The sequence below is a fragment of the Podarcis gaigeae genome, assembly GCF_964106915.1.
Source record: "Podarcis gaigeae genome assembly, chromosome: 3".
Classification (NCBI taxonomy): Eukaryota; Metazoa; Chordata; class Lepidosauria; order Squamata; family Lacertidae; genus Podarcis; species Podarcis gaigeae.
In genome coordinates, this window is record NC_139680.1 from 21,620,582 (window position 1) to 21,635,348 (window position 14,767).

Below are 14,767 nucleotides of genomic sequence, written 5' to 3' on the forward strand. Positions count from 1 at the left end.
TCTCTCTCTCTCTCTCTCTCTCTCTCTCTCTCTCTCTCAGGTTTTCTTACCCTTATGCAAATCTACCCAATATTTACTGTAAAAAAACCCTTACTGTAAAAACCTCAAAGCAGTTTACAAAATGAGGGAAAAGGCAAAGGAAATCAATTTAGGCACAAGAGGAACAGTAGAGTGTTGATTCTATGATTTAACATATTGGTTCTGTTAGAAAAGCTCTGTGTCTCCTGCTGCACAAGCTTGCCATGTCATGAAACCATTTTTTGCCAACTTCTTGTACTTATTTTAAAGGCCCTGAATAACACATCTCATCTCTACTGACATCATTGAATGAATCTTCAAAAATGCAGTAACTTCTTTCCCTGGTCAGATTAAATCCAAAATGCTACTATGCTTTTTAGACCACACATAAAAAGCCTCCTCTGCTTTATTCTTCAGAAAGGGCCTGACACACACATTCGCAAAAGAAAAGCAAATGTTCGGTTCATCAGTCCTTCCACATTAACACTCCTTTTTTAACCACAGCAACAAGCTATAGAGGTCCTGACCATCATCCAGTAAAATCCCTTATGCATATTTAAGACTCTAAGCAAACTAAAAAAAAATAAAAATTGTACACACTTCAAATTTCTTTTGCGATCACCACCCCATCACAGCTCCTAGTCAATTGGACTAAGCCAAATACATAGTTCTTCTAACTGTATGTATTGGAATTAACTTAATCTGAACTTTACAACTAGTTGTGCTGAATGGTTTCTTCAAGAAATAAGTGAACGGTGGACTTAGCCGGCCAAATGTTCCCTTCAACATCACTTTTCTTTCACCTCTGTGTTGACAATCTTGGGGAAAGTGGCATAGTACATCCCAGAGTATGCTAAATTCCTTCTCAAGCACAATATATTAAAACAATATACATCAAATACAAAGAAAATTTATATGAAGAGGGAAAATCTACTTACCTTGGTGGCTGAATTTTGAATTTTTCAAATATTTCAGGATAAAGAAGAGGAAATATAACCATTTCCTTAAGTGCATGAATATGATTGCTCAGTCCACCTATGCTATCAAAGCGCACCTAAAAGGGAGATAAATAGTATTTTTTAGCTATTGGTTTCATGTATAATCAGCATAAGCTTAGAGCAGGGGTGAGGAACAGGATCCAGGCAGTGGGTTGGACCCCCACCTCCCGGATCATTCCCCACCATGGCCATTTTGGCAGGTGGGCAGAGCCTCCCAAGTGTCAGTCATCTGACATCAAGGGACCCCAAAAGAAAAAAATCTTCTGCAGGTACAGCACCTGCCATACCTATAGAAGAAGATCCTTTGGAATTGCTGGTTTCAATTCAATTCAATTCAATTCAATTCAATGCAATGCAAAGGGGCACTTGTGCTTACTGCCAGCCCCAACGGGGTACTCCGCAGCTCAGCTGACTGCTGCAGGCTGGCTGTCACCACTGATCAGCTGATTGACACTGACAGCAGCAAGCCCGCTCCCCCCCCCCCGGCAAAGGTACAAACAGGAGCATTTTAAGGCTCCCAACTGTTCTCTGGTACCCATGCTCCCACTTGCCCTATATCTAACGTATTATGTCAGGTATGGAACAGGTAGGCATTCACAACCAGGTTTATTAAACTATGAATTTATTTTTAACTTTGGAAGTGTAATTTATGGTTTCCTGGTTTGCTTGTTTTTGAGTCAGCAATATACAACACAACAAGTGCTGATCTAATCAGGCAACTAATTATGCATTTATTTAAGCTTCGGATTAGCAATTCTGATTAGTTTGTTGTAAAATAGTTATGAAGACAAATAGATGGAACGCACCGATTTGTCAAGAATCATAGGATCTACATCAGCCAAACTTGCACCAACTTTTACTCGTTCACGCAGGATTCCACAGGCCAAGTCTTCTGCTCTGAAGTTCATAGGCAGACATCTGTTTCAATACAGATACAAAACAGCACTCAATTAGGTCACATTCAATTTCAAGGTGAGCAGGGTTGCCATCCAATGAAACTACATGTATGTCAAGGGGGAAACCATATGATGTTTCAATATGTCCCAACATAATACTAATAACTTCAGCCACCATGAGGAAAAGTATCGCTAAGTATCAGCGAGAAAGAACCAAAAGACTAATTTACAATAAGGAGTATGAGTACGACACATGCAAAGATACAAAATCTGTACGATAAAAAGTATAAACCACATAGTTTACAAGCGAAGTCTCAGACTACATCCCATGCATCTTTAATTTAAAAAACACTTAAGGGGCAGACTTGCTGCCAGTCAGAACAGAGAAATACTAGATTAGATGAGCCAATTATCTGAGTCAGAATAAAATAGTTTTGCATGTCTGACAAGCTTCACCAAGCCAAGTATAGTGAAGCTGTTATTCCCCAAGTTGAAAAGAACAAAAAATTACCTGTTCCTTGCTCTTGCCATGCTCTTAGATTTTCTTCTTTCAAAGCGTTCTTCATCTGAAGAGGTTGTATCACTGCTATGAATAGCATGCTTCTTTCTCCTATGGAAGCAACAAAAGTATTTCACTGAAGAACAGCATGAATTCAGCGTTCCAATGCTAACAGTTAAGAACACCAACAAAATGTAATAAGCAGAGAAAACCACCTTATCTTCATACACTGAACCGGCTCAGATGTCACGATAAACCAGTTTCTTGTGAAAGGACTAAGTTACAAGAAGCCTTGCACTACCCCCCCCCCCTTCATCAGCATGTAAGACTGGAAGCTTTTACTTCCATTTTTATTAACTGCAGGTTGTCATTTTATCGAATTCCAACTAACTATGGTTAATCTTAAGCAAGATTTGTTCGAAACAGGAGAAGTTAAAGCTCATGTTTATAATGATATTTGAAATATTTCACTATGGCCTGGTTCTGTTGTGACTTGATCTAATAAACCATGATAAATTTGACCAAGTTTATCACTGCCAATGTACTTCCTGCTCCCCTATGTGTGTGTCACAGAAACATTGTCTCTTTACATTTTGGGGGGGAAGTGACTTGGGGAAGAGAAAGTAGTGCCCGTGGGACTCTCTCAAAATTCCAAATGCACCTATATGCCCCCAAACATTGCTGGCCCCTGATTTACCTGATATGGCTTCTTCTTGCAGGAGATCTATGTATGTCAAACAATGCATTTTCCCTTTTCTTCTGGTGTGCGGGCACTGGAGAAGACAAACCAATTTGAAAAACAATGCAATACAAATTTGTGTACTATTATTTTCATTTTCTTACAGCCAGTGTGGTATAGTGGTTAAGAGCGGTAGTCTCGTAATCCTGGGGAACCAGGTTCGCGTCTCCGCTCCTCCACATGCAGCCGCTGGGTGACCTTGGGCCAGTCACACTTCCTTGAAGTCTCTCAGCCCCACTCACCTCGCAGAGTGTTTGTTGTGGGGGAGGAAGGGAAAGGAGAATGTTAGCCGCTTTGAGACTCCTTAAAGGGAGTGAAAGGCGGGATATCAAATCCAAACTCTTCTTCTTCTTCTTCTTCTACAAACAACTACATGCTCACTGTTAGGTATCTTGCTAAAGCTCACAACCTTTATGCAAAGCTCAGGCCTTTATGCAAGCAAGCAAGCAAGCAAGCAAGCAAGCAATAAATAAATAAATAACTTTTTTAAAAAACTCCATCACCACCATCATCATCTATTTAAATTAATTATGGGCTCTCCCAGTCCTTTATACCAGGGGTAGGAAACTTCTTGTCCTCCAGCTGTTGCTGGACTATGAACTCCATTTGTCCCTGAGCACTGGCTATGATAGATGGGGCTGATGGGATCTGGAGTCCAACAATTGGAGAAACACAGATTTCTCATCACTGCTGCACACAGCAAGAGGGCAGAGAGAAAAGGAGTCACACAGGAGAGCAAAGTTCTACTGCTTATCTCATCATACCTAAATGGCAGGGCTTGTACAAGAATTGTCAGTGAAACAGACACAGAGTTAGAACCATACATAATTCATTCTGAATAGCTGGAAGGTTAGATGCGTTTTTCTTTTTCTTAACTGTGGTTTGACATTTTATCCAAACCAACAAGTTAACATTAACTTGAAGCCATGGTTTCAAACAAACCAGTCTGTGTTAACCATGGTTTGTTTAGAATGTTATAACAAGCCATAATTACGAAAAAGAAAAAGCACCTGACTTCCTTCCAGCTATTCATTCAGAAGGAAGAGCACATGAGCTCAAGGCTTGCCTAAGCTCATTGATTATTATCTTATACTATGCTGAAGTGCAACATGCAAATGTGGCAATAATGTCTCAAAGAACATCCAGGGCAAAAAGAAAAATATTATGAAAGGCCCTTGGGCTTCCAGCAGTTAAATAAATCATCAGGTAAAAAGGTACCATTTCTCTTGCTATACATTGAAGACAGCCTGACCAACACAGCTACTAAAATTAAGGAAGAGTGGTGTGCATGTTTATGCTTCTCTCTTACCTATAGGAGGCGCTTGGTATCTCTCCACTGTTTTTCTTTGTCTCAGGTTATATGGACGATCATTTTCTTCTCCCTCTGCCTCCTCTACTTCAATATCTCCATCTTCTTCTTGAGATTCTAGAAATAAAAGGCAAATAAAGAATTTATACAACTTCATTGCAGACTCTTGTAAAAGGATTCCTGTTAATTTGTAAAATGATTCTAATAGATAGATAGACAGACAGACAGATAAAATTTGGTCACAAAGAGTATTTTTATAATATATCAGGATAAATTTTATCACAGGTGATAAAGAATTTAAAATCAATCTGTTCAGTGTAATGACAGATTCAGTAAATTGAATATGTTCAGAGCAGAGATTATTTTGGTCTGTGGGATATAACTAAACAAAATTAAAGATATCAGCAATTCCATGACTATATAATCTTGTAACCCCTATATTGGCTTTTTTACACAAACATTTTCAATAGCACCTACAAAGGTAGCTAGCTAACCTCTGTCATTACCTTCTTCTTCCCCTTCTGTGGAAACTTCATGGTGGTTCTGGATTCCATAGCTATTTCTCCTCAGTGATTTCCTCCTCCTCTTGACACGTGAATACATATCCATGTTTTCCTGGAATAAAGATAATATCAGCATGATCTGCATTGTAAAACAAGAAACAGGCATCATCTGGGAAGTGTTCAAGGTGAGAAATAAGTGATGCTTGGGACTATAAGCAATTATAAATCAGCTACTGACACTGAAGACACAGTGAGCATGTTATCATTTCCCTACTACAGCAACATCAAGACCAACGAAACAAATTTGTTACAGCATCTATCTTCACAAATTTATGCCATACAAAAATATTTGCTATTGTAATAGTGGAGCAGCTGCTATTGAACACATTCAGCATTCTGGAACTTACAGGTGGTGCACAGTGCAAGTGCCCCCAATTATTCTGTTCAAATTCTTTGGTCTTCTTGCCACCATGCAGCAATGGGACGCCCACAAAGATGCTGCCCAAAGGTTGGGAGCCACAGAAATGAACCAGAGACTCTGGGATTCCACCACACAGAGCTACAGCTTCCCAGCAGCCAATAGGGTTGCTTGGGAGGGCGGGGCTGTTGCAACTTAGCCAGCTCATAAAAGAGGAAGCCTTGTTGCCTCATCAATTGGCTTTCACTTACCAAGCCATTTGCCATTGCATTTCAACAGTTGTGCAAGTCTGCTGAGTTGTGGCAGATGGGAACTAAGACAACTCCCTGAGCTATGACTAGCTTTCAAATGTGCTGTTGTACTGTTCGAGGGAGGCCTCAAGAAATCACAGGAACAATACAGGCCCTGACCACTCAACAGTAGAAGAAAACAACAGCTGAACTGGTCTATATTAACTTTGCAAACCCAAAGATGGATCAGCCAAATATGTGCTACACGTGCTACACACAGAATTTGTATTCAGTTTTGCCAGAAGTTATACTACTGCTGTTAGATTTCCACCCCCTGCCACAGACACACACACACACACAATATAAATTGACAACTATTTTATATAAGCCTATATCACATACCTCTCCCTCTCTGCTCCATCGCTGTCATGATTATTTGCAAATGAATCAAACATATTAATTTATAATTTTTAAAAGTCAATATTTTATTCATCTGTTTAAAGCGCTGCATAGAAGATACAGATATCTTCGAAATGTTTAAAATTGAAAAGGTATATTTTTATAACTTGAGGTCTGGAAACTTGAACTTACAAATTCTGTATCTGTCCACATGCGCAACCGTTCCACTTCACCTGATCGCCTATTCCGTCTGATGTTAATATTGTCCATTTCCTGAAGAACAGCTTCAGCAGTGCTGTAATATATGAACATTGTTTTTAAATGATATGTGATACTGTTTACTATGCAAACAGTAGTGCTCAGCACTGAGATTAAGTGCTCTGCATCCTCGTTTGAAATTGCTCCATCAAGAGAAAGCAAAAGGATGCTTTATCGCTTCATCTCCCTCCAAGATCAGGTGATAAAGCCTTCTACCTGCTCACTGGAGATGAAGAATAAAAAGCAGCATTTCCCTCATGTTAGTACAGGTATGTGGGGACAGGGTGTCTTGGGAACACACTTTTTATTCTCCATGGGTCCTACTGTGAACAGGAAAAGGTTCACTTCCCCACCACCACCTTACTGCTAGGGTGGGGAGAACTCTCATCCTGCAAAGAAAGAGAGTGTGCGTGTGCTCTGTTTTAACATCTGTGTTAATACAGTAAGTTGTGAGATGATGATTTTGTGATTTCGGGAATTCTGTGAATGCAAGGTACTCATGGAATGCTGTATGGCCTAATCAGTTATAAATTGCCTGAGCATGAATAATGGATGCTAGCTTGGCCTAAATTTATGAGAGAAGAAAATATGATGAGAAATGCGACTGCCTTTTCTACCATACAGTGGTACCTCGGGTTACATATGCTTCAGGTTACAGACTCTGCTAACCCAGAAATAGTACCTCGGTTTAAGAACTTTGCTTCAGGATGAGAACAGAAATTGTGCAGCAGCAGCAAGAGGCCCCATTAGCTAAAGTGGTGCTTCAGGTTAAGAACGGGCCTCTGGAACGAATTAAGTACGTAACCAGAGGTACCACTGTATAAGAATCTAGCTAAGTTACTAGTGTGTGAGAGAGAGTCTATGGATGTATGCACACTGCATGAGTGTGCATGTGCAAATGTACTTTGTGGTCTCTTTTGCGTATGTATGCTGCATGTGTAGTCTGCAAATATATTGGCCATGCACACCACTGCCATGTGGTACTTGGGAGGGGTGGCTGTCAATTGCCCATAGCATTTAAAAAAAAAAAAAAATAGCCACCCCTGCTTTATAGGTCACAAAGAGAATAAAAGCCACCTGCCTTCAGTAGTTACACTGAAATAAAACCGTGATAAAAACTGGAGCATAATAATGTCCAAGCATGAAATTTACTATACAATAGATTCAATCATCGTTGTTAACATCTGTAGTTTCAATAACTTTGCAAAAACCATAGGATGTTAGAAGCTGAAGAAAAAGATCAAAATCTCTGTTAAACGGAGTTAAGACTAAAATAATCCAGAAAGGAAACCAATTTGTATGCATGGCTGTGTTTGATTAAACAGAAAATTCAATATTTTGACCAACAGTTCTGCACTAAGATATATTTGTTAATGATATGTCAAACACTTAAATCAAAAACTAATTAGCGGCAATTTAGGAATGGCTAAAGGGCGTATTCTCGCAATCTGAAAACAAAATATGTCAACAAACCCAGTAATCTAGAAAACGTTACTGGAAAATTTCCACATACCTGTTTACCAGTTGGTCAAACAGTAAACTCTGATTCAAACTTTCAAATCTGTTTTTTCTGGATCGGCAACTTTTTCTGATTTCTCTACCTCCATTTATACAGGCATGGTCCCCATCAACCTTTTTCTCCCCACGAAGAGAATTGCTTTTGAGAGCTGAAATGATTTTAAATGTTTTAATAAGAATTATATGCTAATACTGATAAATTTAAAATATGAAAGATACAAGTACAGTACAGTAAGAAAGCTGGGAAGATACTTTGTCCCCTCTCACTTTCCTTGTGGGATCACTTTTATTATATTCCAACTTGACAGATCAACCACATGCCTAAATTCAGGTAAGTCGCCTTGTCTCTCTGCTTTATTTATTTATTTATTTATTTATTGCATTCATATCCCCGCTTTTTATTCAAGGAGCTCAAGGTAGAGATCATGGTTCTCCCCCTCCTCATTTAATCCCCACAACAACCCTGTGAGGTAGGCTAGGGCTGAGACAATTACTGGCCATAGGTCACCCAGTGAGCTTCATGGCCAAGTGGAGATTTGAACCATGGACTCCCAAGATCCTAATCACTATACTGTACTCTCTTCTTCTTCTACTCCTGCAATATCTTCTAGCTATTTTTTAGCCTTAATAAATCCTTAGTCTATTTCTATTTTATTTAAGTAAAAATTGCCTTAACAATTCTGCTTCAACCTCATAATATAAACAAGCAATTTCCTTGTAAAAATCACTTCTTTTCATTTCATAGCCTCCCACTTCACTATTGATTTATGGTATATTTATCCTCATTTCTTTAGAGTAGCAACTATTTTTAGATGACAATTATCATAATGTGTGAATGTAATAAGAAGAAAATCATGGCAAATAATGCTGCATGGAATCTTACTGGTAATTCATTTATTTGCGTGGGTGAAAAAACAACAAATTCCTGACACTGAAAGACAGAAGACACAAGGGAACAAAAAAAATCACTATTAATTGGAAAGGTCATAGGTAAAAAATGAAGTACTTACATAAACTACGTCCATTTGGTAATGTAGCACCAGATTGAGAAGTTAACCTACGAAATAATTAAATTTGCAAAATATATTCATTTGTTCTATTAAAAGTTACAAGCCACACATAACTTGCATCACACCTAAATGTTACAGACTGAATATGACCACTGCTAGTATCATAGAAAACTTCTTCTCAAACAAGTAGCTTTATTATCTCACTCTCTTTCACAACAGATAACTATTCTTCAACACCTGTGGATGGGGAAATGAGACACAGCCAGAGATTTGCCCAAGTTCACCCAGGGAATCAATAACGAAATTAGAATGTCCTTATCTGCAGAACATTAGCTCTCAATGTTAAAACGTATTAGTAAGAAGTAGTCATATTACGGAGATCTTAAAACAGCAAAAACATGCCTATTATGATTATTTAACCCATTACCACAATTTTGTGCTGGTATTAGACATAAGCTTCATGGGGCTAATCAGTGACAGGTTCCAGGACTGTAAATAGCTGTATGCCCAGGATAATTTTAGCAGATCACTGTTATGCTGCTGAGAAAATCTGTACCTATGAAACTGTTCGGATTAAAAAAACCCTGGAATTCCACTTAAGGTGAAGACTCAAAAGCCAATATTTGGGCAATGTGAAACATAGATCTGGCTTGCATGACAAAATATGGTTAGCAAGTACATACAGGCTTCAATACAGGGGCTCATAGTCACTGTGCTCCTCCCTAGTCATTTTTAAAAACAAAAAAAGTATTGATTTTTAAGAGTCTTGCTAAGCTGCAATGTACATATTAACTCATAGTTTAGGTTAAAACTATTTAATAAGTAATGGTGGGAATCAGCTGAACAGTGATTTTACAAAACACACCACATCTCTTTTTACCAACTGCAGGTTTATGCTTTATTCATTAATGGATTAAATAAACAAAATTTACAGCCACTCTATTGATCAGCTCAAGAACTCATAAGGCACAAGTATTCTGTACATTGATTCTATAGAACTGTCATTTTCTGTTTTAAAAAGCAAGAATAGATTTCAAATTTGAAGTACCGTATTTTTTGCTCTATAAGACTCACTATTTCCCTCCTAAAAAGTAAGGGGAAATGTGTGTGCGTCTTATGGAGCGAATGCAGGCTGCGCAGCTATCCCAGCTTTCGCTGTGCAGCGATCTCTCTTGCTGTTCTGGCTTCTGAGACTCAGAATATTTTTTTTCTTGTTTTCCTCCTTCAAAAACTAGGTGCGTCTTGTGGTCTGGTGCGTCTTATAGAGCGAAAAATACGGTGCTTTCCAAAATAAAGGAAACAGGTCATAGCTCAGTGGTAGAGCACACACAAAGATGCCGTGTTTAATTCAGAAATATAAAGCAAAGAAATAACTACGGTGTTTCACCTGTCTGATAATGCTATCAGTAGACAAATAGAAAAGATTCTTGCAAGAAAAATTACTGAAGCATTTACTCTATTCTGGAACAGAAAATGACTGGCAGGACCATCAGGCATTCAGTTTTAAAATATTTCTCCAAAAAGTAAAAGTAAAGATGCTAGGAGATGTTCTATGAAACATGGATAAACCTCTTCCTGTCAGGTTTAGGCCAAAGGTAGCAAGTTCTGCCCCACTTCCCAATGCAGGGCGGGGGGTGGGCGTCAGTTAAAATGGTCCATTCACAAAGAATTATGGAACCAGGATTCCTGAATGCTCTGGGGGATTTTCAAGTTGACACTTCTGGTGATCCTGTTGAGGCATTGGTGTCACTACAAAATGGTGAGAGGGAACGGGCACCAACACCATTACTGCTAAGTATCCAATAACAGTTTTCCAGGAACACCCCCATTGTTCAGCCCAGAAACTGAGGTCCAGCTCTGAGGGCCTTCTGGCGGTTCCCTCCCTGCAAGAAGTGAGGTTACAGGGAACCAGGCAGAGGGCCTTCTCAATAGTGGCGCCCACCATGTGGGACACCCTCCCATCAGATGTCAAGGAAATAAAAAACTATCTGACTGTTAGAAGACATCTGAAGGCAGCCCTGTTTAGGGAAGTTCTCAAAGTTTGTTGTTTAATCGTGTTTTTAATATTCTGTTGGGAGCTGCCCAGAGTGGCTGGCGAAACCCAGCCATATGGGCGGGGTATAAATATATTATTATTATTATTATTATTATTATTATTATTATACATTCATCTTTGTGGGATGCCCTCCCATCAGATGTCAAGGAAATAAAAAACTATCAGATAGTTTTTTGACTTTTAGAAAACATCTGAAGGCAACTCTGTATTGGGAATTTTTTTATGTCTAATGTTTTACAATTTTTTATGCGCTGTAAGCCGCCCAGAATGGCTGGGGAAACCCAGCCAGATAGGCAGGGTATAAATTTAATAAGTTGTTGTTTGTTGTTGTTGTTGTTGTTGTTGTTATTACTACTACTACTACCACCACTTTAGGCAATGAAGCAAGCAGGAAAGCTATAGTGCAAGACTTGCAGCAAAGATGACCAAGCACAAGAAAGAACTTATAATTGTGCCTACTGTATGGCAGTGATGGTGCCAAGGAAGGTTCAGTTTTTGACTACCAATGTGTCTTTGCGTGGCTGTTCTTGTTTTGGAAGAGGCAATGGAGTGCCTCCTTCTCAAGATATTTTTTCTGGACCCTATAGCCAATAGCTAATATCCTCTCTTGGAGAAAGGTTCTCAAAAGAGCAATAGCCAGGCAACTCCAGGAGTGCTTGGATTAAACTAATTATCTTAACCCATTTCAAACAAGCTTTATGCCCAGCTTTGGTACAGAGTTGGGGCAAAGTGCAACCTTGCTGATTCCTCTAGAAAACTTGAAGGCTTTTGATATCACCAATGACATCTTCCTGGAGCGGTTCGGTGGGGTATTTGAGTTGTGGTGGTTCCACTTCTACCTGCAGGAATGTTTCCAAAAACTAGCAATGGAAGAATCCTGTTAGATGCCTTGGAAATTGTGTTGCGGAGACTGGCAGTGTACTATTTTGTCCCCAAACTGTATGAAGCAGCTGGAGGCAGTCATCTGGGGTTTTGGAGTTCAGTGTCACCCATATGTGGATTACACACAGATCCATTTACTGGCTGAAGCTGTGTAAGTGCTGAACCACTGCATGGAAGTGGTAATAGGCTGGATTAGGGCTATCAAACAGACTGAGTCTGGACAAGATAGGGGTACTGCTGGTATTTTGATGTCGCATCCAGGAATTGGGTATATGACCTGTCCTCAATTGAGTCACACACTTTGAAGGAGCAGGTTCATAGGTCTGGGGGTTCTCCTGATCCACCATCATTACTTGAGACCTAGGTAGCCTCAGTGACAAAAAGTGCTTATTACCAGTTCTGACTGCTTGCACCAGCCACAGCTTGCCCTGGGTCGAGATAACCTTGCCACTGTGATGCGTGCTCATGTAACCTTATGTTTAGACTATTGTAACGAGCTTTATAATGAACTTCCCTTTAAGATAGTCTGAAGATTGCAACTAGAGCATTGGAGGATCTTCTCTACTGTGGTGGCGTGAAACAGTATTTCAATTTATTCCCTTGGCAAAGTAGGGGGAAAGCATAAGGATATTTATATGCCAACTCCAACCAGCATAAACAGTGCAGTTATTTATCAGCTTAAATAACAATGTAAATCAGTTGTGCAATTTTCAGACATCTGAGACCATGAGTTCAATTTAAACTTTAACTTCAGAAAACCAAAAGCATAATCATCTATCTCTGCAATTCTGGGAACCAAATACGAAAACAGAGCAGCTTTGTACTTAAGCACTAACTACTGGTAGCCGTAGGCAACATAGAACTGCATGCAGGCAAGCGAGCAGACTGGCAAGAGAGGGACAGAGTACTCTATCCCTCCATGCCCAACATATAAACCAAGCCATAGGAGGAAAAGGGCATCCTTTATGTCCAGCACAGAAATGCAATGGGCTGCTTCAAGGGGGGCACAGCTCTTCATACGTCTTCTGTCATCTCCCAGCTGGCTAGTAAACATTTTTTGTAGGCTAGTAACATTTGTGGGAAATAGAATGATTGAAATACTTTATATGTCATCTCTGCACAGTGTTTTTTCCCCCTACGCTGATATAACCAAGAAAACTTCTCCTGTTTGACTTCATTGCATAGCACAAACATTAGTTACAAGTTGTGATTTTTCTGGGAGAGTTGAAATACGAGCCCAAGTTTGGACAACACGCTAGGACAAATAATGGCTCAGCTCAGTATAGAATGACTGAAGGAGGAGTCCTTGACAGGCAGTCATGTAGCAAACAGGGAGAGATCGAAACATTCTTTCTACTTTAAGGCACAGAGCTTTAAACTAGTTCATCTTACGGAATGTATTACAGCACTTACAGCACAAGGAATTGCAGATGTTTAAATGTAAGCAACAGATGTTTTTCCACAAACAAAGCTTGTCATTTGAAATAAAGTGGTCGAGTGGGGGGAGAAGGAACAAGCTGTGTCTCATGGACTTATGCATGAAGTCAGAAGCCTCAGCTTTATTTTTATTCTTTATTATAAAGTTCTAAACAAAGAAGCTTCCGTTAGCACGTGACTGATGAGAAATTATAGAGATTATAAGAAATCCACGTTTACCGGCAAAAGCATACACACACTCCAAATCTAGTTATCACTTTCCCCTCCAGGTATAATCCCCATTTTCACTGCATTGTCTACGCACCGCATAATTAACTGCCAGGAAATGCATTAATACCATAACATCAGGACACGGGGCTCATTTTATTATGCCATAGAAGGGGAAAACTTTTAAAGGGGATGCTGTTAGAGCAGTAGATGAACTTATTTTGCAACATGTTTCACTGCAAAAGGATGGAGATTTGACATTTTATCAAGAGATTTACAGGTTTCAAGCAAATGGGCAGAACTCTAATGGACAAATATTTGAATACTGTTAACATTCTTACCGGGACTGTCCAGTTGAGATGCTCCATTCCTCTCGCTGCCCAGTACTGCGAGATTTTGATTTGTCTTTGCATACAGAATCTGCATGTTTCAAGGTACGTTTGGCTGGAGGAGATATGTGGCTATCACTCAAGCTGCCATCACTACCATCATCTCTCTAAGAGGAAAAAAAAAAGACAAGCTGATAGTCTCATTTTAAACCACCTGATTTTAAACCACCTCTCATCGGTAAAGAAACATCCTGGGACCATATCTGGAAAAGATGGGCAATCCATTTCTGTTCAGACAACTGTAGTACTACTTGTAGTGAACCCACAGGAATTTCACAAAATACATGTAACTACCCAAGCCAAGACTGAAATCTAATCCTAGGAAGAAGACATGAGGAAAATGAAAGAGTTGCTTTATATCTTTCTCCAGAGGCTGCATCAGATTTTTCACCAAGCTCCAATATTTATATTAGAGAGGAGAGGAGAGCCGAGCCAACGTTTCCTTTGATCAAACTACAATACATCCCAAAACAGCACATGATACATCTAGAGGTCATAAATGCTCTAAAACCTTTAATTAATTAATAAATAATATAATTTGCAAGCTAACAAGGAAAATCACTTTTGCAGAATATTTTTACACCCTCTTCTCATTATCATTGAAATGGTTTTTCTTTGCTTTTGAAGAATAGTTACTGGCAACTGGGAATTTAAAACCTTTTTGAAGGTTTCAATGAATTACAACAATAAACAAATTAAGGACTTGTACTTTGAAGTTCTCAAATCCCATTGAAATTCAGAGTCCTCATTTCCCTGCAAAGCCAACAAAATTCAAGTTTCCCAACCTCAGGGTCTTCTTTCCTTGTGCATCCCTCTCCTGTGAAAACCATGCCAGACATACTTCAGTTTTTGCCGGGCACCAGAAAAACCTTTAACCAAAAAGGACCAAGGAAGTGCCCAAGACTTTCTGAAAGGCTGACATGCTATCTTTTTTTAAAATAGAAAAGCGCTGTTAGTGATCTTCTTGACAACCTCCGAATTCCACAGAATATAGTTTGAAC

The 14,767-nt window shown here is 39.3% G+C and overlaps 1 protein-coding gene across 4 annotated transcripts in view; it reads right to left on the reverse strand.

Moving 5' to 3' along the window:
- Positions 1 to 14,767, reverse strand: part of ATAD2B (ATPase family AAA domain containing 2B) — a 58,471-nt gene that overhangs the window by 38,379 nt on the left and 5,325 nt on the right. For 2 of the 4 annotated variants that reach the window (XM_083729919.1, XM_083729920.1), the window contains exons 2-11: positions 13,719 to 13,873; positions 8,796 to 8,842; positions 7,781 to 7,934; positions 6,202 to 6,304; positions 4,966 to 5,074; positions 4,460 to 4,576; positions 3,109 to 3,184; positions 2,424 to 2,522; positions 1,823 to 1,934; positions 957 to 1,072 (exon numbers count right to left, since the gene is read on the reverse strand). In XM_083729919.1, the coding sequence (XP_083586045.1) occupies positions 957 to 1,072; positions 1,823 to 1,934; positions 2,424 to 2,522; positions 3,109 to 3,184; positions 4,460 to 4,576; positions 4,966 to 5,074; positions 6,202 to 6,304; positions 7,781 to 7,934; positions 8,796 to 8,842; positions 13,719 to 13,873 (1,088 nt within the window). Of the gene's footprint in view, positions 1 to 956; positions 1,073 to 1,822; positions 1,935 to 2,423; positions 2,523 to 3,108; positions 3,185 to 4,459; positions 4,577 to 4,965; positions 5,075 to 5,369; positions 5,604 to 6,201; positions 6,305 to 7,780; positions 7,935 to 8,795; positions 8,843 to 13,718; positions 13,874 to 14,551; positions 14,612 to 14,767 lie in introns of those variants that run through there. The other 2 variants (XM_083729921.1, XM_083729922.1) reach the window with 2 other exon arrangements.